At 46.1% G+C, this 22145-nt stretch overlaps 1 protein-coding gene across 2 annotated transcripts in view; it reads left to right on the top strand.

Annotated features, from left to right (window-relative positions):
• The window catches only part of KCND3 (potassium voltage-gated channel subfamily D member 3), a 217939-nt gene that overhangs the window by 189483 nt on the left and 6311 nt on the right, over positions 1–22145 (top strand). The window contains exons 3-7 of one of the 2 annotated variants that reach the window (XM_034933603.3): positions 11621–11783; positions 18338–18439; positions 18815–18904; positions 20638–20694; positions 21858–22105. In XM_034933603.3, the coding sequence (XP_034789494.1) occupies positions 11621–11783; positions 18338–18439; positions 18815–18904; positions 20638–20694; positions 21858–22105 (660 nt within the window). The remainder of the gene's footprint in view (positions 1–11620; positions 11784–18337; positions 18440–18814; positions 18905–20637; positions 20695–21857; positions 22106–22145) is intronic. The other variant, XM_034933615.3, reaches the window with a different exon arrangement.

Below are 22145 nucleotides of genomic sequence, written 5' to 3' on the forward strand. Positions count from 1 at the left end.
TGCCCATCCTGTGCCAGGCATGGTTCTAGGTACCAAGGATACAGCCTCTCTTCTCCTGGAGCTTGCAGTTTGATTCAAGAAGTCCATCCCAGGAGCCAGTCCAGTCCATGGAACACACACCAGGGGGATTGCTTTCCTTCTCATTCACTCATGAACAATTGAGTCCCTACTTGGCATCGTGCAGCATGTCAGGCACCAGGGATCCAGAGATAGAAAGCCCTGTCCTCAGATTTCTCTTATTTCAATAGGGGAAATAGACATTCTGGGGAGGTATGTCAGGGCATAAAGGAGTAAGTGCTCCAACCAAGGTGGAAAGACAGGAATAGGTAATGATCTGCCTGGGGAAGTCAGGGAAAGCCCAGGGAGGTGACATTTGAACAGCATCTGGAAAGATGAGTCTGAGTTACCTAGCAAAGAGAGAGAGAGAGGGCCATTCTCAGTTGAGAGAAAGGCCTGGTTAGAAGCTTGGAGTCATGGAGGAGCCCAGTGCATATGGGAGCACAGATGCATACAGTGTGGCAGGAGCATGTGACAATAGAAAGAAGGGAAGGGTGGGAGCTTGGCTAGAGATGGAAGGGGCTGCCCCACTTCCCAAGCCTGAGCCTCACCCCAAGATTCTCCCCTCCACCCTCACAGTGAGTCAGTTACTAAGCCCAACAGAAAAGGACGGATAGGTACAATAAGTATCTATCTGTCCTCTCTTTCCCATCCCCAGTGTCATTGCCTTGGCTCAGGCCTTTCCTGCCTGGACTGATGCAGTAGCCTGCTAACTGGTTTCCCTGTCTCTACTTTCATCCCCATCCAATCCATCCACCACACTGCTTTCAAGGTGATCTTTCAAAGATGAATATTTTTTCATATCATTTAAAATCCTTCACTGGAAATCTGCTGATTTCAGGAAGAAGTTCAAATTCCTGGATTAACCCAGAAGAATCTTCATGTGACTACCCCTCCAGCCTCATCTCCCACCTACCCTTTACTCCAGCCAGTAATTTCTCATAGTTCTTCCTTCACAACTCAGAAGTCAGCCTGTGCTGCTGCCTCCAAGAGATCCTCTGACCACCCTCCAGTTTGATTTAGAGGCCCCTCCTTTGTGCTCACACAGGACCCTGCATACATCCTTCTTGTAGTGTTGTGACATTGGACCATCATCAGGATTTATTTGTCTGTCCTCCCTATAAACATCATAAGCTCCTTGAGGGCAGAGGACATACCTATCTATTTAGCTTTGTATTCCCAGTCCTAACAAACACCCAGCAGATGTTTGATGAGTTCATCAATCCAGGAGGATGGGGGGAAAAGTACTGGCCAGTGCAAGGGGCTATGGGTAGGTGGAGTAGACAGTGCGCAGGGAATCCCTCTGGATGAACAGGCAGGATCTCCCACCCGATGTCTGACTTTGTCTGTTTCCTCATGTACGCATGACTGCTCTGAAGCTGGTTGCTATGACCCCTTTCCGCTGACATGCTATGAGTCTACAGATCTGTGACCTATGGAAAGAGGATGATTTAAAGCAGTAGTCCCCAGATCACCAACATCAGTGATGCCTAGGAACTTAGAATGCAGATTCTCACATCTCACTCCAGAGCTACAGGATCAGAAATCTGAGATTGGGGCCCAGCAATCTATGTTTTATTGAGCCTTCCAGGCAATTCTGATGCACACTAAAGTTTGAGAACCACTGGTTTAGAAGAACAGCTTTGTCACCCAGGACAGCCATTGAGGTGGCAAGACAAGATTATTGCCACAGGCCAACAGTGGTAAAGTGATCTTGGCCAGGAGCCTGCCGCTGTGACTGGCTGTGACTCTATAAGCCAGAGCAAACCACAGCAATGATCTGGAAGGGTCGCCCACCCCTTTTCGCAGGACTCTCTGCTGGCAGAGCTTAGGAAACATCTCCCAGAGAACCTCCCAGCAGGGTTTCTAGGTTCATGCCACTTTGAAAGTTTCTCCATTGTCTCAAGGCTGTTCTTTTGTTTTTTATTTAACTTTAAGTTCAGGGGTACAAGTGCAGGTTTGTAAACTTGTGTCACCCAGGTATTAAGCCTAGTACTCATTAGTTATTTTTCCTGGTCCTCTCCCTCCTCCACCCTCCAATAGGTCCCAGTGTGTGCTGTTCCCCTCTATGTGTCCATGTGTTCTCATCATTTAGTTCCCACTTAAAAGTGAGAACAGGCAGTATTTGGTTTTCTCTTCCTGACTTAGTTTGCTAAGGAAAATGACCTCCAGCTCCAACCATGTTCCTGCAGAAGACATGGTCTTATTCTTTTCTATGGCTGTATAGTATTCCATGATGTATATGTGCCACATTTTTTTTTTGGTCTGGTCTACCATTGATAGGCATTTAGGTTGATTCCATGTCTTTGCTATTGTGAATAGTGCTGCAATGAACATTCACATGCATGTGTCTTTATGATATGGAAGACAACCTAGGCAATACCACTCTGGACATAGGAACAAGCAAAGATTTCATGACAAAGATGCCGAAAGTAATTGCAACGAAAGCAAAAATTGACAAATGGGATCTAATTACACTAAAGAGCTTCTACACAGCAAAAGAAACTGCTGACAGAGTGAACAGACAACCTACAGAATGGGAAAAAAATGTTTGCAAACTATGCAATCCGACAAAGGTTTAATATCTAGCATCTATAAGGAACTTAAACAAGTCAACAAGCAAAAAAGCGAATAACCCCATTAAAAAGTGGGCAAAGGACATGAACAGACACTTTTCAAAAGAAATACATGCGGCCAACAATCATAGGAAAAAAAGTTCAACATCATTGATCATTTGAGAAATATAAATCAAAATCTCAGTGAGATACCAGCTCACACCAGTTAGAATGGCTATTATTAAAAAGTCAGAAAATAACAGATGCTGGTGAGGTTGCGGAGAAAAAGGAACACTTATACACTGTTGGTGGGAGTGTAAATTAGTTCAACCATTGTGGAAGACAGTGTGGCAATTCCTCAAAGACCTAAAAACAGAAATACCATTCGACCCAGTAATCCCATTACTGGATAAATACCCAAAGGATTATAAATCGTTCTGTCACAAAGAGGCTGTTCTTTCTCATGTGGATTAGCCAGGTCTTCAGCTCATTCCTCTCCTCCTCCAGCGAGAAAGCAGAATGCTCTGAAGTCAGACAAGCCTGATGTGGAGCACTGGCTTGAATGAGCCGATGATCTTGAGCACGTTACTTAACTTCTCTGAGCTTCAGTTTCCTAATCTCAAAAATGGGGCTAATAGTACCTTGTAAGTTTATGATAATTAAATGGCCCATACTTATGCTAAATAAAAATAAATTATTACTGAATTGCCACTGTGATTATTATTAGATTACCTTGCTCTGAGCCTCATCTGTCCCGTCTGGGTCCACCCCTAGGTGGTGTCTTCAGAGGAACTTCAAGATTCCTAAAAGCCATCCTATCTTTTTGGTTCCTGGCTCACTGCTGGGGCTCACTTTGCAGGTGAGCCAAGGAGAGTGCCCAGCTGCAGAGACACGAGCAGAAGTGTGTGTTGGGGGTAGGGGGTGCATGTGGTAGAAAGGAGAGGTGATATGGGGTTTCATTTCATTTCCCAAGTCTCCCACCTTGAGACTTGACAGCATAGGGCTAAAGTGTTTTTGTAGAATTGTGGCTAGGCTGATGCCCTAGATCTGGTCGCCTCTGAAGTGTTCTCCTCCCTTGCTCTCTACCAGGACTGCTGCCTTCCATGTTGGCTCCCCAGAAACCATAGCTTTGGGCCAGATAACTAGGAGCTATGCTTAGACTTTGGAATCAAAGGGACCTGGTCTGTGCCCCAGTTCTGCAGCTGGCTAGCCAAGTGACCTTGGGCGTATTACTTACCACTCTGTGCCTCAGTTTCCTCATCTGCAAAATGGGGATAATAATAGTGTCTACTCATGGGAGGGGATTTGGACATGAAAAGAGGCTGCACAGGTGTTTGTCACAGGATGAACTCAGCCCTGGCTGGTATTTTTGGTGTCTTCCATGATGGTCTACTGTTGTCTTTTGCCCCTGGACAAGGAGGAAGCCACAGAGGTCTGAGTCCCTGGAACACACTATGGTGGCCCAGTCTGCTCTAAGAACTCCCTCACCCTGGTCCCACCCAACAGGACAGCTTCTGTGCCCCATCCCCATCCCCAACACTGAGGCTCTAGGAAGCCAAGTTCAGGGGCATCCCAGTGGAGAAGACAGGTGCAGCAGTGGGTGTGGCAGTGAGGCTGAGACATCATCCTTGCAGAAACTCATTGAGGATGTGTCTCCCTGGTTGAGCTCCCAGCAGCTGGGCCCTAACCGGCCAGTGCCCTGGTCTCCAGTAAAGAATGGACTCCCCACCACACAGGCAGCCGTGCCCCCACCTGAGAGGCAGGCAAAACTGGATGGGGGAGCTTGGCTTGCACTTATCTCTTGGCACCTGGAGGAAGAAATGAAGGGAGCAATTAATTGTACAAGTCAGGTGGTTTGTGCAGCTTAAGTTCAGATAAAAAGTTTAATTATCTCTAAGCCCTAATACAAATTAATTAGCCTTCCATATTAGGAGGTTAAGCTTCCTTGCTTTTGCCTCAGTCCAGACATTACTGTGGATTACCGAGGATGTCCTGGGAGAGAGAGAGCAACCAAAGCAGAGTCCCTGAGCCCCACCTGCTCAGGGCAGACAGCTGCCTCCACACTGGCCCCAGATAGGGTTTGAGTGTGAGTCCTAACTCTGGGCTGGGCACCACAGCTCACCTGTACCTGGGATGTCACCTCCAGGAAGGGCTTTCTCGTCCCTTACTATCCCTACCCACAAAGCCAGGGTAGAGAGAAGAGGAGAGTCGTTATTTGCATGAGCAGAGGAAGACAAAAAGGAAATAACGCTTTGGGTTTAAATTTTTTTTTTCTAAGCCATGACTGTTTCTGTTTTTTCTTTTCTTACCCTTTCTTTCTTCAAAATTCCACAGAGAAAATAGGCCATAAATGCCATTAGGACTTAGAGAATCACCATTAGCTCCCCTACTTCAGTCTTCTGCCCAGGTGGGCCCCAGGAGGGACCATGGGATAAAGGGCCCTGCACACCACGGTCATTACACTCATAATTAGCTGCCATTTAATGAGTGTTTACTGTGTAATAGGCATGTAGTCTTTGCAACAACATTGAGTTAATTTACTCATTAACTCATACATTCAACAAACATTTATTGAAGTGCTTTGAGCAGGGGAAATGACATGCTTTGATTTACGTTTTAAGAATATGCTTCTGGCCGGGCGCGGTGGCTCACGCCTGTAATCCCAGCACTTTGGGAGGCTGAGGCGGGCAGATCACGAGGTCAGGAGATCGAGACCATCCTGACTAATACAGTGAAACCCCATCTCTACTAAAAAAATACAAAAAATTAGCCAGGCGTGGTGATGGACGCCTGTAGTCCCAGCTACTTGGGAGGCTGAGGCAGGAGAATGGCATGAACCCAGGAGGCAGAGGTTGCAGTGAGCCGAGATCGCACCACTGCACTCCAGCCTGGACAACAGAGCGAGACTCTGTCTCAAAAAAAAAAAAAAAAAAAAGAATATGCTTCTGGCTGGGTGTGATTGCTCACACCTGCAATCCCAGTGCTTTGAGAGGCCAAGATAGAAGGATCACTTGAGGGCAGGAGTTCTAGACCAGCCTGGGCAACATAGTGAAACCCACCTCTACAAAAAATAAAAAATCAGCTGGGCATGGTGGCAACCATGTGCAGTCCTTGCTACTCAGGAGGCTGAGGTGGGAGGATCACTTGAGCTCAAAAATTGGTATTATTTTATATATAAAATAATATATAATTACATATCTATAATTATAATATATATGATTTTATATATATAAAGGGAACAAAAGTAGAAGTGAGAATTAATTCTGGTTAAGAGACTTTTGCAGAAGTCCAGTTTAGAAAGTATGATGGTCTGGGCCCTGGGTTTATTTAATAAACACTTATAAATAAAGCTCTTCCTATATGCCAGGTTGAGCTTTCACAAAAAGTAACTCATGCAATCCCTCACAACAACCCTGTGACGTAGGTACTATTAATTGATCAATGCCAGGAAACTGAAGACAGAGGATTTAAGTATCATGGCCAAAGTCACCCAGCTAACAAGTGGGTGACCCAGGATTTGCCCTGGGTAGTCTGACACTCAGAGACCACGCTTTTAACCACTGTGCTGTGCTGCTGCTACTGAGCGGAGGTGGAGAGAAGGGGCTAAGTTCCCGCTGACTCCTCACAGCCCTTTTCCACAGCCATCCTCTCTCTAGCCCCACCCTCACTTCCCCTTCTGTCCTTCCCTGACCCTGGGAGGAGCAGGATATGACGGAAAGAGCAGGGGCATGAAAACATCTCTGCTCTAACCCCAGTTGTTCTGCCTCTGACTACCTGAGTGACCTTGAACAAGTTCCTGTCCTCTCTGGACTTTCCCTCCTCATCCCTAACGTGGGTTAACCCTACCTGATAGGGTGGGTTACTGTGAGACCCACTAATGCAGATAAGTTCCTAGCACAGGCTCTGGTATATTGTTCCTTTCCATTCTTCCATTCCCCAACTCCTCTTCTTCGGGCCAAACGTCCCCATTCCTTTGATTTCCTTGAGAGGAATTCCAGACAGTTCACCATCCCAGCCTCCCTTCTCTAGACATGATCCAGTTAATCAGTGTCCTATAGACTATATAGTGCCTGGAACTCGACACGGCAGCCTAGAAATGGTCTGCATCTAGGAGCAGAGTATGACACCCACTCCCTTTTTCCAGACACTGCACTCCCATCAATCCAGCCAAGGATGGCATTAGGTTTTTAACAGCCTCTTTATACTGGTGGATGATGTTGAAGTTAAATTCCCCAGTGATTTTTAACAGAGACTCTTTTTAAGCCAGGTCCTTCCCATCAGCTATACGTCATTGATTATTTGAATAAAAATACTGGTGTTCTCATTTATCTTTGTTAAAATTAATCTGGTTGGTTTCACCCATAATTACAACCTGTTAAAATCCTTTTGACTCCTAAAGACCTCAATTCATAGTAGCTCTGTCATTTAGAAATGTGAGGAACTTACTTTCAAACAATCACCAGTAGCAGCCTCATCACCATCACTACCACAGGATCTAAATGAAAAAAGGTTAAACGAAAACAGTAATTTGTTAATGAGCAGAGTCAAAGGAAGGATGGAACAGCTAAGCGACAGGAAAGTCGGGGGTACAGCTGGTCCTCGGTAAGAATTAGAACAGGAACTCCAGCTCCATCACTGTCTTTTCCATCACGCATCTCCTGCTAGTGCCAGCCTTCTTCCTCCCCGACTGCAATCCCGCTTTTCCCCATGGCAGACAGCATGGCTGCCAACAGCTCCAGAGCTTTGCTTGTTGCAGCATCGGCTTCTTTGAAAGAGACTGATCTGGTCCCTAACGTAAAAGTCCAAGGAAGGGGAAAAGATGTTCAACATCATCAGCCATCAGAAAAATCCAAATCAAAACCACAATGAGATAACACCCACCAGGATAGCTATAAAAAGACGGACAATAACAAGTGTTGTCTCAGATAAGGAGAAATTGGACCCCTCATTCATTGCTGGTGGGAATGTAAAATGGCACCGCCACTTTGGAAAACATTTTGGCAGTTCCTCAAACTATTCAACATAGTTACCGTATGACTCCTAGAGAAATGAAAACGTGTCCACACAAAAACTTGTACACAAATGTTCATAGCAGCATTATTCAGAATAACTCAAATGTGGGAACAACCCAAATGTCATCAACTGATGAGTGAATTAACAAAATGTGGTCTACCCAGACAGTGGAATGTTATTCAGCCATAAAAAGGAATGGAGTACTGATACATTCTACAACATGGGTGAACCTTGAAAACACATTCAGTGAAAGAAGTCAGACATGAAAAGCCACATATATGGTTCCATTCACATGAATTGTCCAAAACGGGGACATCTATAGAGACAGAAAGTAGATTCATGGTTGCCTAAGTCTGAGAGGTGGGGTGTGGAATGGTCACTGACTGCTAATGGGTACACATTTCTTTTAGGGGTTATGAAGTGCTCTAAAATTAAACTGCGGTGATGTGAGCGCAACTCTCTAAATACATTAAAAACCATTGAAATGCATAATTTAAATGGTTAGATTTTATGGTATGTAAATTGTGTCTCAGTAAAGCTTTTAAAAAATAAATCCAGGAAAGGAAGTCATTGGTTCAGCTTGGGTGAGATGCCCTATTTTGAACTCACCAGCTGTGGCAAGTGGGCATTGGGGCATGGGAAATATGGCAGCTTATCTGGACAGTTTACATCATCATGGGAAAGAGGGACACAGTTCCTATTGGGGTGTCAGCAGACAAAATAGGTGCCCACTACACTGGCTAATTCTAGACAATTTACAGTTATTCAAACACTGAATTAAGTGTTTCTTTTGAATTATCTCATTAATTATCGCAACAACCCTGGGGATATAAAACCCATTTTATAAGTGATAGAGGCTCAGGTTAAATAAATGCCCCAGGGTCACTTAACTAGTTGGTAACTAATGTAAGCTAGGGTTCAAACCCAGGTTGGACTCCAGTGTCCTCTCTTAATTATTAGGCCATGCTGCCTCCCTCTGGCTTTTATAAGTTGTTGAAAAATTCTGGAACATACCACTGGAGACCTAACTTGAGATCCATTCTTTATTTCATTTACTTATTTACTTTTTCATTAAAGGAGACATTTTAACATGAAAACCATGAACTTCCTTTGCTGGCATAGGACCATAGTTGGTAATCTTTGAGAAGTGCCAGAAGACTGGAGATGGTTGTGCAAAACCTGCTAACCACACTGCTATCCACACCACACTCCTCCAGCTTGTCAAGGGTATAAAGAACTGGGAAAAGAACACATCTTGTTAAAATCATGATGCAATAGGTCTGGAGCAGTCTCCTGATCTACCAACCAGTTAACCTCACTGTCAAAACAAGAAATAAGGTTAATTTGGCAAGATGTGTGCCTAGTGAACCAATACAGCTTATTTTCCAAGTATTCACAAGCTGTCTACTTAATAATCTGCTCTCGAATTCTGCCAGCAATTTGATGGCACAATTTACAGATACCAAGCCTATTGGTCTGTGGTTTCTCAGACCTCCTTTTGCCTTCTTTAAAAATTCAATACAGCCGTTTTCCATCTCTAGTCTCTTGGTAATTTTCTGCTGCACCACGATTTCTCAAAGATCCAGGGCAGTGGTTCTGCAACCCCATCTGCACATTCCTCCTGTCTCCCGGGTGGGATTCATGTGGGCCTGTGATGTAAATTTACTGAATTCAGCTGGACACTTGCCTGCTCTCCCGTCTCCTACTTTAAGCTCTGGATCCTTCTTTTTGGCATTTGTTCCAGCCTCTCCAAGATGCAGCTCCTTATTCCCGGTGGAGAAGGCAGAGGACGCCTGGGAGTGGATTGTTCGGCTTTCTCCCTGTCATCTGTCACTAGCAGACCATCTGCCCCAGCAGGAGGCATGGCTTCCCTTCTCCCTCTTTCTTCATATGGATGAAGCAATCTTTCTGTTGTCCTTAGCATTCCTCACCAGCCTTGGTCACTCTGAAATGCAGCCTTCCTGGCATTGTTCTTCTGCACTCCTGCCATGCTTTATTTTCATCCACAGCCCTGTGCCCACAGGCCCCCTTTGAGTTGTGTCATCTGAAAATCCCAGCTAAGGTGATATATCTCAGAGGCAGCCCCTTTTTCTTCATCAATGGGGCTATTTGAACTTGGGACAACCAACTGTGTTTTTAGAGTTTCCCATCAACAGAGACTGTGGTTTTCAGAATGCCTAGCTAAAAGTAATAGTATCTATTGTTTGTGGAGCTGTATATGTCACAATAGGATTATGATCTAGGTTACTGTTATTATCTTCATTTTACAGACAACGAAACTAAGGCCCAGAGTAACATTCCCCCAAGATCATACAGTTATTTTATGGAGCAGGGTGAGTCTTGAACCCACATTATCTAAATTCAGAATCCATGTTCTCAACCACTTCCCTGGAGGCCTCTCCTGAGTACCACGGCAGAGGAGACAACCCTAGCTGCAAAGATCTAGAAGGCTCTAGCACAGGCCTTAATGCTAGTGCACGTCCAGGAAATCTTGAGCCAGGGCAAAGGGCATGAACACTGAAGGAGAAGGAAGACAGTCTCAAAACAGGAGCCTACTTCACAGGGAATTGAGAGGCTTAAGTGAGATCATTCATTCATTCATTCACCGAATACCTGTCTACCTCTGCCATGTCCTCCACCAAATTCTTGGGTGTTCATACTTCTGAAATAGCTTGCCCCATCCCCTTCCACATCTTCTCTGGAAACCCAAGCCCCGTGGTTTCCTCAGGACAGATGACTTTGAGTCTATTTTAGCAGAAACAATTCCTGGTCATCCTAAGCTTGTTTCTGCTCCAGACACCCAGAGGGCACAGAGGCAGGGGAGATGGTGTTTCTGGCTTTAGCCGAAGGAGTAATCACAGCTCTTTGCTTAATAAGGCCTTTCAATTATCTCAATAAAGAGGAGACTAAACACTTAACCACTGTGGAAAGCATCTTATTGATTGGAGGGACAGAGGCTCTGGCCTGCATGCCCAAGACTGAGTAGGATCCAGGCCAACCTGGTCCCAGAGGGCAGCTGCTAGGGTGTGAAGTACTTAAAAGAGTTTCTCCAAGCTCTGAGAGGAGCCAGCACAGTTCCAAAGTGGCTTCACAGCTTTAAGGGGCTGAGCTTCAGAGCTCATGGTCCTCCTCTGAGATGCTATGGCTACTGGAAAATAGACAAAAGCAAGAAGAGTGGCTTTTAATCCCAGCTGAGCAAATGAGAGCAGTCCATGTAATTATCTCAGCCTCAGTTCCTGCATCTGTACAATGGGGATAAGAATACAAAGTTCACAGGGTTCATGGGGCTTATGTGAGGTAAATATGTAGAAGTGCTTTGTAAATTATAAATCCACATGAATAGGTGAGTTTGTTATTTGTTTTTATCATCATAAATGAGATTCTGTTACTCTTTTGCTTAAAACTCCTCATGGCGCCTCACTGAATGGGATAAACCCATATTCCTCCCCATGGCCCGTCAGACGCTGCATGATCTGGCCCCTGCCTGCCTTACCTTCCTCTTGTGGTGTCCAGTCCTGCTGACCCTTTGACAATTCCTAGATCAGGCCAAACTCCTTCCTGCTACTTCAAGGCCTCTGTACTTGCTGTTTCCTCTACCACACACACTTGTCCCCAGGTGTTTTACATGGCTGGCTCCTTTACATTCAGCTCTCAGCTTAAATGTTAGCTCCTCAGAGAGGCCTTTCCTGACCACACTCCCACCACCTGATGCAGCACCTCTCTCTAGTCTCTTCGTAGAACCAACCAAGACACGATATTTTTATGTATTCACTTAATTGTTTACGGTCTTGTTAGGATGTTGGCTCCCTGCACATAAGGATCTTGTCTCTCTTGTTCACCCCCAGGTCCATGTCACAGTACCTGGCACATAGTAGATACTCTAAGCAATTGCTGAATGAATGAATGAATAAACAGGTGAATGATTGGCAGGGAAGCCTGCCTTGTTTCCCAAATGGCCCTCTCTCCCTTACACCCTGTTTCTCTCCCTCTCTCAGATACGGAGACATGGTGCCTAAGACGATTGCAGGGAAGATCTTCGGCTCCATCTGCTCCTTGAGTGGCGTCCTGGTCATTGCCCTGCCAGTCCCTGTGATTGTTTCCAACTTTAGCCGGATTTACCACCAGAATCAGAGAGCTGATAAACGCAGGGCACAAAAGGTAAGCCTCAGACGCAGGGAAGCGGGGGCAGTCTAAAGGATGCGGGGGAGCACCAGTCAGGGAGCCAGGACTAGAGCTCCTCAGAGGATCACTGCACAGATGGCCTCTGGCTTTGCAAGGTAAGGTAGCTTCAGTCCCTTCCTGCTCACCAGTCTCCTGAATTCCAGCCCCAGTCAGTTCCAAAAGGCACTGAACCCTCAATTATCTGTAAGCTGATTATCCCCCTTTGGACATTTTTTGGCAATTTCCTTGGCTCCTGGCTCCACCTCCACTCCCTCAGCCACTGCCACTCAGCCATCCCCGCACTCCTCCCTCTCCCAGCCAAGAGCTTACTAGGAAACATAATCTCTTTTTAATATCCTATAAAAGCCTATACAAAACCCAGTGGCAAAAATAAATTTGTTGAAAAGAAAAATAAATACTGTGAAAGGAGAGCATCCTGAGGCCGTTGAGTTCAGGGACAAATGGCACAACAGGCTTTAGGAATTTCCAAGATATCATAGGGCAAAGGCACTGAAGTCAACTGCAGTTGGTGATCAGGAGACTAACCATCAGTCCTGGGGAAAGATTTAGATTATGTTCAATACACACTGCTGAAAATGGAAGGAGAGGGTAAAATACGGTCATTTGCCCATGCAATGAGGAAAAATGTCTGAAGGCTTTGGTGCTCAGAAAGAAGCCTCTTTTTCCAGCTAGCCCTCAACCTTGTTTCTAGAACAACTCATCAACTCAGCCAACTCTTGTTCACTTGCATAAGGCATCTAGCCAGTGAGGTTCCTGGGTAGTGACTTTCCCCAGGTTTCCTCTCAGAAGAGGGATATCTGGGTTGGGGAAGTGGGAAAGCGGTGTTTTTCATTGTCTTCAGATCTGGGCTGAACTGTGGTGCCCCTTCAGCAGCATCTCAGCCCCCAGGGGTTATGGCCAGAGCCTTTCTGAGGACAACGGACAGGAGGAGAACTGTTGAAAGACTGGCTTTTAGAGGCTTGGGGTTTTGTCTCCTTACTTTATTCTTTTATCCATTATTCCACAAACATTTACTGAGCACGTACTATGTGGTCGGCCCTATGCATTGCAGCCAGATTCTTTCCTTGCTACAGAATCCCTGCTACTGGCCTTCTGCTTGCAGGGATAACTTCCAGGTAGCAGGGCTTGCCTTGGGTGTAAAGGCTCAAAGGGAAGTTAATGTCGTTATGGAGGAAGAAATCCAGAATTTCAGAACAGATCTGTGTATGCCGACCATCACAAAGCTATAAAGGTTACGAAAGCTAGCTCCAAAATGTATAATAATTATTACATAACAATTTACATATAATTGTATAGTGAATCCAATTGGTTCCCACCTCCAGCCTATCACCTTCTGTGTGCCTTTATGGTTGGCTCCTTGCCCTGCTGTCCCCTCTGCCTCTGCTTTTATTTATCCTGACCTGGTCTGTTAAGTTGCCACCTTAAGATTTATCTTCTGGCTCTGTCCGTCATCCTTTCTGTCCCATACACGCCTATCTCCTACCTCTTCACCCAAGGTCAGGGTTTCCCTACCTCCTGTTCCCTGCCAGTCATCCCAGAAATGGAAATCTTACCTCTTTCCCTGTTCAAGTCAGGCAGCAAATTTGAATAGGGCCTAAATTTGTTATACAGAAACTGGGATCTCCTTCCCACATTCAGGAACCAGAGACCCTGAAGGGCCAGGGATCCTCTAGTGGCCCTGCCCACAAGGGGCTAGAGCTGACACAGGCTTCTGGCAGAGCAGGTGAGGTTCACAGGAATCCTCAGCTCACACACTAGCCCACGGCTGTGCACACACCAGTGACAGCCCATTCCAGCTGTGTTCTCAGTGGCTCCTACAGCTACCTTTCCTTCACCTGGGAATTGATTTATTATTATTATTATTTTAGAGATGGGGTCTCACTATATTGCCCAGGATGGAGTCAAACTCCTGGGGTCCAGGAATCCTCCCACCTCAGCTTCCAGAGTAGCTGGGATTACAGGCGTGGTCCCAGCTCTCCCCTAGGACATTATAAAGCTCATCCTGTGTGATTAAAATCTAGGAGCAACTTAGGCTTCTTCCTTCCTCTCGCTGCTAAAGATGGGTCTCCCTCCCACCCTGCCCCTTTCCCTCTCCCTCTTCTCTCTCCCCTTGAAATCAGAGTAAATATTTACAGTGTTTTCACCTTGCCTGGATACTGTTTCTCCTCAAGGCTGCTCAGCTCTGTGTCTGTCACCTTGGGCTTCCTATAAGAGGGAAAAAAAATGCTGGCTGCTCCAGCATTGAGTCTGTCACCATGGGTCAAGGCAAGTAGGTCCAGAGGATTTGGTGGAAAGTGGAGAGATGGGATGGGAAGGAAGCTAATGATAGTTCTCAGCCCAGACCACATACTTGAGAGCTGGAGTAGCTATATCGTCATCCTCTTCCCATGACTGGTTTGCTTGGGATTATTACTAAGATTAGTCTATTACTATTTGCCTTAGATACTGTGTCCTCTGAGCCAAGTGAACTGGAGATAAGGGTCTGGCAGTGGACAGGTAGAGAGGAACATCTGGATTGGGGCATTTCATTCCCATCTCCAGTTCTGGTGCATACCCATATTCTTTTTTTTTAATGAAATGTTTTATTGAGATAATTATAGATGCTCACGCAGTTGTAAGAAATAACACAGAGCAATCTCTTGTAAAGTTTGTCTACCAGTTTCCCCTAGTGGTAACATTTTACAAAACAATAGTACTATATATCACCACCAGGATATGGACATTGTACAACCTATCAATCTTATTCAGATATCTCCAGTTTTACTTGGACTGGTGTGTGTGTGTGTGTGTGTGTGTGTGTGTGTGTGTGTGTGTGTGTGTGTGATAAGTTAATGCATCCACTGCCACGGTCAAGAGACTGAACAGTTTCAACATCACAAGGATCCCGTGGGTTGCCCTTTCATAACCCCACCTTCTGCCCTAGCCCTGCCCTGTCCCTAACCCCTGGCAACCATTTATTTTTCCATCATTTATAAATGTTTTAATTTCAAAAATGTTATATAAATGAATTCATGCAACAGGTAACCTTTGGGTATTGGCTTTTTCCATTCTATATGATTCCTGGATTTTCATCCAAGTTGCTGTATAAGTAATCCATTCTGCTGAGTAGTATCCATGGTACAGATGTACCAGTTTGTTTATTTGCCTGATGAGAAACACCAGGGATGATTTCAGTTTTGGGCTATTACAAATAAAGCTACTGTGCACAATCATGTAGAGGTTTTTATGTGAGCATAAGTTTTAATTTCTCTGAAATAAATGTCCCAGAATGCAATTTCCCATGTTTTGGCCTTTCCATTTCTTTCTCTTTCTCTTCCTTCTGCCTCTCCAACAGCAAGAGATAGAAATACTCATGGTTAAAAGGCACCCATCAGCCAGACAGGAAGAAAGTGCTTAATTGTGAGAGACCTCCCAAGGATTGATAGAAGTATTGGCTTGAACATAGATGGTACCTGCAACTGTACCTAGGGTAGCAGCATTCTCCTTCCAGATCCCCTCTCCTCCAACCCTGGAGTCTCCACATTTGTTGAAAATGCAATCTCCTGGGCTTTGCTCAAATTTTGAAACTCAAATTTTGAAATTCAGGGAAGGAGGAGGAGAATGTTCTGGAAGCATCATTCGGTCTGAAAGTTGGAGGTCCTGAGCTGAAGTCTTGATCGTCCACTGCCTTTCCCTGGATAAGTTTGAAAATTTGAAACTCAAATTTTGAAATTCAGGGAAGGAGGAGGAGAATGTTCTGGAAGCATCATTCGGTCTGAAAGTTGGAGGTCCTGAGCTGAAGTCTTGATCGTCCACTGCCTTTCCCTGGATAAGTCACTTCCCTCACATCCTCCTTTTTTTTTTTTTTTTTTGTCTTTGAATTGGTCTGGATGATCTCCAAGCTCTCTTTTAACTCTCACATTGTTCTTAAGGCCATGGAAGAGGGTGAAGTTGACCAATCCACTCAAGGATTGAGCCCATTACAGTGGCAGTATAAGCATGGCCTTCCAGCCAACTACATAGGATCTTCTTCCTTCCTCGGCCATCATAAACTTTGCTTGAGCACCTGTTCAGTGTGAAACCCTGTGTTGGATGTTAGAGATAAAAATAGGTATAAGCCACAAGCCCCAGCTCCCAAGAGCTCAAAACCAAGCCATAGAGCCCCACCAAATTTCATATGCTGGGTATGGTTATGTAAATCCATTGCAAACCTCTTTGTCCTGTGTGGGAAGAGATTAAATGATCTAGTACATTTGATATGACAATCTGTTGCTTTAATAGAGCCCAGGGTAAGATATGATTAAAAGAAGTGCCACAAAGAAGAACAGGAGAATCTTTCATCTCTAGAAACTAATGAAGACGGACCCCAGATACAAGAACGGTCTGGCTCCAAGTGGTGCAATCAAATTATATAAGACTATAATAAGCTTGACACAATTGGATTTCCATATGAAACTCTCAACACCCAGCACTCACCTAAAGCAATTGCAGCCACATCTTCAAATGATGAGGAACTTGCTTGAATGTAAATATCTAGCCAAGGGGAGGGCTGGAGCAGGATTCCCACGGAGTAAAACTGTCCTGGCCCCCTAGTCAATGTTCTCTGCTTGTAGAGAGGAGGAATGATAGGGCTGATTTGCCATCATCCTTTCTCTCCCAGGTCCCCCTTTTTATTCTCTCCTTCATCAAGAGGAGCAGTCTTCCTCAGACTTAAAGGAAGATCTTTCAGGCTCAAGTCCTGGCCCCTTCCCCACATTTAGAAGCCTGGGAAGGGAGTTGAATTGTTTCTGCAAGGAGATACTTCCCAGGAAGCAAGAGATATACATCCTTTGTGCTTCTGTTGACCACCTGAACCCCTGAGACTGTGGCCTCCTTTTAGCAGATGAACCAGCCCAGCAGGACACTTGGGGAGAGGGTGACAAGAAGTGGAAATTGCCACAATTTCCCTAGGACTCTTTTCCTGCTTAGGGTCCATGCTGAAGTCACATGTGGACTTGCTCAGAGCCAGGAAGAAGGACCTTCTACTCCAGGATGGGTCTGCTATCCTTGTGGGCTGTTCTGCTTCCAGTAGCAAGCACCTGGGGCTGTAAATAGATCTACAGAGCCCAAACCTCAAGCTGCATTTTTTTAAACTAGCAAGAAACCTCTACCCAGTCCCTTCTCCCTCTCTCAGTCTCATTCCTTAGTCCTCTCTCTTTGGCTGTGCTACTGTCATAGTGACAATGATTACAGTCATTAGGAAGGAGAAGGGCAGCCAGCATATGTAATGTGTTCAGCTTCTCCCTGTGCAAGCAGGAGAGATGAGCTTGATACCATGCAGCCCTCCTGCAGTGGACCTTCTCTGCTGAAGGCTTCCCAGGTTGGCGCTGGGGAGAGTTTCAGTTGTCCTAGTTAAAGCCAAGTAGTGTATAGAAATGTGTCCCATCCTCCCTTCTTATGCACACCTGGTCAACTCTCACATGTACCTATACTCATTCCCACTGTCATGCGCAGCAAAATAAACATGTATTAACATATACATGCGGTCAGGCGCAGTGGCTCACGCCTGTAATCCAAGCACTTTGGGAGGCCAAGGCGGGCGGATCACCTGAGGTCAGGAGTTTGAGACCAGCCTGGCCAACATGGTGAAACCCCATCTCTACTAAAAATACAAAAATTAGCTGAGTGTGTTGGTGGGTGCCTGTAATCCCAGCTACTCAGGAGGCTGAGGCAGGAGAATTGCTTGAACCCAGGAGGCAGAGGTTGCAGTGAGCCGAGATCACGCCACTGCACACCAGCCTGGGTGACAGCGAGACTCCGTCTCAAAAAAATAAAAAAAACATATACATGCATGAATCTACTCCCAAAGACAGAAATACAATTGTAAATGTGTTTATTAACTTTAAAAATCGAGAACCTACTGTTTACTGGGGGTACATCAGTAAACAAGGCAAAAACTCCTGCCCTCAAGGAATTTACATTTTAGTGGAAGAGAAAGAGAAAGTATCAAGATAAATATATAAAACATATATTTCCTTAGTAATAAGTGCAAAGAAAAAAATTGCAGAGGAGTTAAGAAGCATTGAAGAGCACATAGGCCCACTCCTTGCTTTTCTCATAATTAACTAATACTTGGGGACCTACTATATGCAGAAAATTGTACTGGACCCTAGAGGAGAATCCGGGCAGCTATCACATACACTCCTCTAAGGAGTTTGCAATTTAGTTAGAGATAAGAAAACTGAGTAGCACAACTGAATAGCACATGGCATTTTGCAATACTGAGTAGATAAAGGTCATGAAACCTTTGGGAGAAGAGAGCTTGGATGAGTGATATTTCTCCTGCCAGGATTATACCCGGGCTGGAGAGATGAGTGGAGACTCCTGGGAATTCTGACCCAACCAAGCTATACAAAGTGGGTACACAACTGGAGATGCATGAGGTTGGAGAGAAACAGCCTCATCCCCTTCATCAGGTGTCACCTGGGAAGCCAGCCTCACAGCTTCACCAGCCTTGCTGTCTTTTTGTATCATGGTCTGCCTCATTCTTTTATTATCTCTGCCAATCACAGAAGGCCCGCCTTGCCAGGATCCGTGTGGCCAAAACAGGCAGTTCGAATGCATACCTGCACAGCAAGCGCAACGGGCTCCTCAACGAGGCGCTGGAGCTGACGGTAGGTGCCTAGAGGACCTGGGCTAGGGAACATAAAGGGGTAGATGGGCTTGTTTTCTCTTTCCCGGGACACCAGCACTCTCACCAGAGCCCCAGTCTGAACCCCAAGGAGGACATGTTTCCAAACTTTCCCCAGGTAGCAGCCCCCGATTCACACACCACTTCCATAGGATTATCACCACTTCCTCTAAACCAGGTTTAGACCAAGGGCCCCTGAGCCCAAAGGTTAGCATATTCAATGCTGACCCTGAAATTTGGTCAAATAAAAAAAGATTTGATTGTTCTATTGCCCTTTGACCTTTAGTGGAGAAATGAAGGAGCTGGAGAGGGGAAGAGCCACCAGCTTTTTACTCAGTCTCTCTTCTTTTTTTACTAGGGCACCCCAGAAGAGGAGCACATGGGCAAGACCACCTCACTCATCGAGAGCCAGCATCATCACCTGCTGCACTGCCTGGAAAAAACCACTGTGAGTCCCAGCCCTTTGCCACCTCCTTTTCATCGCTGACCCTGACCCTTTTCTAAGGCTGTACTCACATCTTCACTCTGGGCCAGAAGTCAAAGTCTGTCCCCTTCAGATCCAAAAGGTAGTGATGGGATCTACTGGCCCTCAGGTGGAAGACCCTGAGGAGTGGGGCAAGGTCACCAGGGTGGGAGACCAGCTCTGTCCTGCAGGAGCATTGAGGAGGCCATTCCCCCAGCCTCCCACACACTCCTACACTCGTCTCCACAGCCCATTTCTTGATTACTGAGGACTTAGGGGTCTGCCTATCAGTTTCTCCGTTCTGACGGGCATCACCCTTCAAAGCTTGGGCTGAATTTGTGTAGGAGAGTAGAGAAGAGTGTTGATTTCTGTCCCACCTCTGGGGCTGGGTTGATGCAGCCTGTGGGCCCCTTGGCTCCCTACATCCTCCTGCAGACAGCGTGTGAAGGAGGCAGTGCATGTATTTCTCCAACTAGGATTCAGAAGTACCGCCCCCCCACCCCCACCCCTGCCCAGTCACCCTGTGGTTCTCAGGGAGTCCAGATGCTAACAGGCTGATTGTTAAAACAGAGCCATGGTTTAGGGTGCCACAGCTGGAGTGTGGAATGATGCTTGTGCCTAACCATCAGACTGAAAGGAAGGGCAGTGGGGCCAACCCTGGACCCTTGGCAGAAACTGCTAGGAATAGTAGACAGGGAAGAGAGGTCAGAGTAGAAAAGCCAAGGAGAAACAAAGTGAAAGCCTTCCTGCTCCTTTCTAGAACCTCCTCCCCAAAGAGTCTATAAGTCAGGGCTCAGTACCCTAAGGAAGGAACTTCCTAATTCTAGATGTTCCGTATCCTGGCCTCCCAGATGTAGAGAGAATAAATGTTAGATGACTCCTTTTTTTTTGGTGGGGAGGGGGGTGTGGGGCTGCAGGGACAGGATCTTGCTATGTTGCCCAGGCTGGTCTTAAAACTCCTGGCCTCAAGTGATCCTCCCACCTCAGCCTCCCAAGTAGTTGGAACTACAGGTACAGACCACTATGCCTGGCTTCGATGACTCTATCTGAGCCAAATGTGGACACTGTGGATGACAGTTGAACCCAATAAGGACTTCCAAAATGGGAAGGTGCTCTGCAAACCCTAGTTACAGGATTTATCATCAAAAACATATATTCATATCTAGACTTTCTCTCAAAGACTCTGAGCTTGCCAAAGGGATAGGCCCGGACCCAACTGCCCTTTCCAAGTTGCATGTGCTGGGTGGAATGTGTAAATTGAAAGGATATGGGTGAAAATATTTGGGTTTGAAGGGCTGGAATGTTGGCATTAAAGAAATGAGATTTTAGAATTGAGGGATGGAATGCTGGCATTGAAGGGATGGAATGCTGAATTTGAGGGAAAGAATGTTGGATTGTGGGGGTGAGATATTGGGATTAAAGCTCTGGAATGCTGGATTTTAGGGGAGGAATGTGGGACTTAAGGGGTGGAATGTTGGGACAGGATAGGCAGAATGTTGGGATAGAAGGAGTGAATGTTGGGGTTGAGCAGGGTCCTGTTGGGGCTAAAGGGTGGAATGTTGGGAGGAAGGGGGCAGAATGCTGGGAATGAGGGGTGGAATGTTTGACTCAAAGGGTGGAATGCCGGGATCAAGAGATTGAATGTCAAAACTGGCTTGGGAATGCTGGAATGTACAATCAATGGTGTTTTTATCTTCTGTTGGCATGTTGTCCTGTAGGGGTTGTCCTATCTTGTGGATGATCCCCTGTTATCTGTACGAACCTCCACCATCAAGGTATAACTTTTTAAAAATTCAATTGATGTTTTTCTCTCTGATAATTCTGAGTCTGTGGATTCTCCCCTTTTTACCCCCCGGCCTGGTTCTGTGCATGTGCTGCTGATTCTTCTGGGGCTCCTCCTACCTCTGCTGTCACACCCAGCACCAGCTCAGGCTTCCAGTTTCTTGTGCTGAACCACCCAACTGTCTTTCTAGTTCCCTCTTTGGACCTCCCCAGGGGCGTGGAAGGGGTGGTGGAACATGGCACCAGTGCTGGTATCCTGTGAGTCTCCAAGTGCCACATCTGTCTGTGCCACATCCCAGCTCCGTGGGGACTCCTGGTATTTGCCGCCAGGCTGGTCTTTCCCTGAACTCTGTTTTCATGCCACTTCTCTTCAGACTTTCTCCTCACTCTGGCAGCCTTAGCCAGACCATCAATGCCATAGATTTGTAGTCACCTTGGCCAAACAGCCATTTTTTAGTTATCCTGGGTTCAGCTATACCCCATCCCAATGGCCTCCAGTCAGGAGACAGTTAGCAATCCCTTCCCATGCTTACACTTGACCTAGGGAATCCTGTGCCTCCAGGTATATTAAGGACTCATATCCCATAATCAGGTGGGGAAAAAAATAATTAAAAGAAACCCTATCCGTGACAGTTTGCCCCACTGGCCTTCAGGATCAGTGCTCTCCCAATTCTGTGAATGACCCCCATGTTTAAAAGTTTTTGTCACACTCTTACCTATTAAATCCAGGAAAGACAACCTAGCATACCCACTTCCCACAGTCAGTGACTCCTTATCTGCCACCTCTGGCAGATCTTGTACAAAGCCTGGAAAGTAAAGTCTTTGCTTCTAGCTGTGATGATGCCATTGAATTCCTCTGTGTCCTCTATGTCCCTTCAGCTCAAAGCTGTAGGTGAAGTATATGTCACATCATGATTTCACAACTGCAGTCCCTACCCTTTGAACTGATGGCCAGGGCTGCCAATATGATTCTCTTTCTGTCCTCATTGGATGCCCATGGGACATCACCCCTCCTGAATGCTTATCTGTGATCCGGGCAGCTGGGAGTCCTTCCTTCAAGGTCCAGAACAGAGACAGGCAGCCATACAGAGTATAGGGGCTTACCTCTCTCCTCCCTACCTCCTTTTCCTACTTCTTCTCCTTCTGCCTCCCGCAGAACCACGAGTTTATTGATGAGCAGATGTTTGAGCAGAACTGCATGGAGAGTTCAATGCAGAACTACCCATCCACAAGAAGTCCCTCACTGTCCAGCCACCCAGGCCTCACTACCACCTGCTGCTCCCGTCGTAGTAAGAAGACCACACACCTGCCCAATTCTAACCTGCCAGCTACTCGCCTGCGCAGCATGCAAGAGCTCAGCACGATCCACATCCAGGGCAGTGAGCAGCCTTCCCTCACAACCAGGTGGGTGGCTTCCATCCCATCACCCGCAAAGGCTCGAATC

The sequence above is a fragment of the Pan paniscus genome, chromosome 1 (assembly GCF_029289425.2).
Source record: "Pan paniscus chromosome 1, NHGRI_mPanPan1-v2.0_pri, whole genome shotgun sequence".
In the NCBI taxonomy this organism is placed as follows: Eukaryota; Metazoa; Chordata; class Mammalia; order Primates; family Hominidae; genus Pan; species Pan paniscus.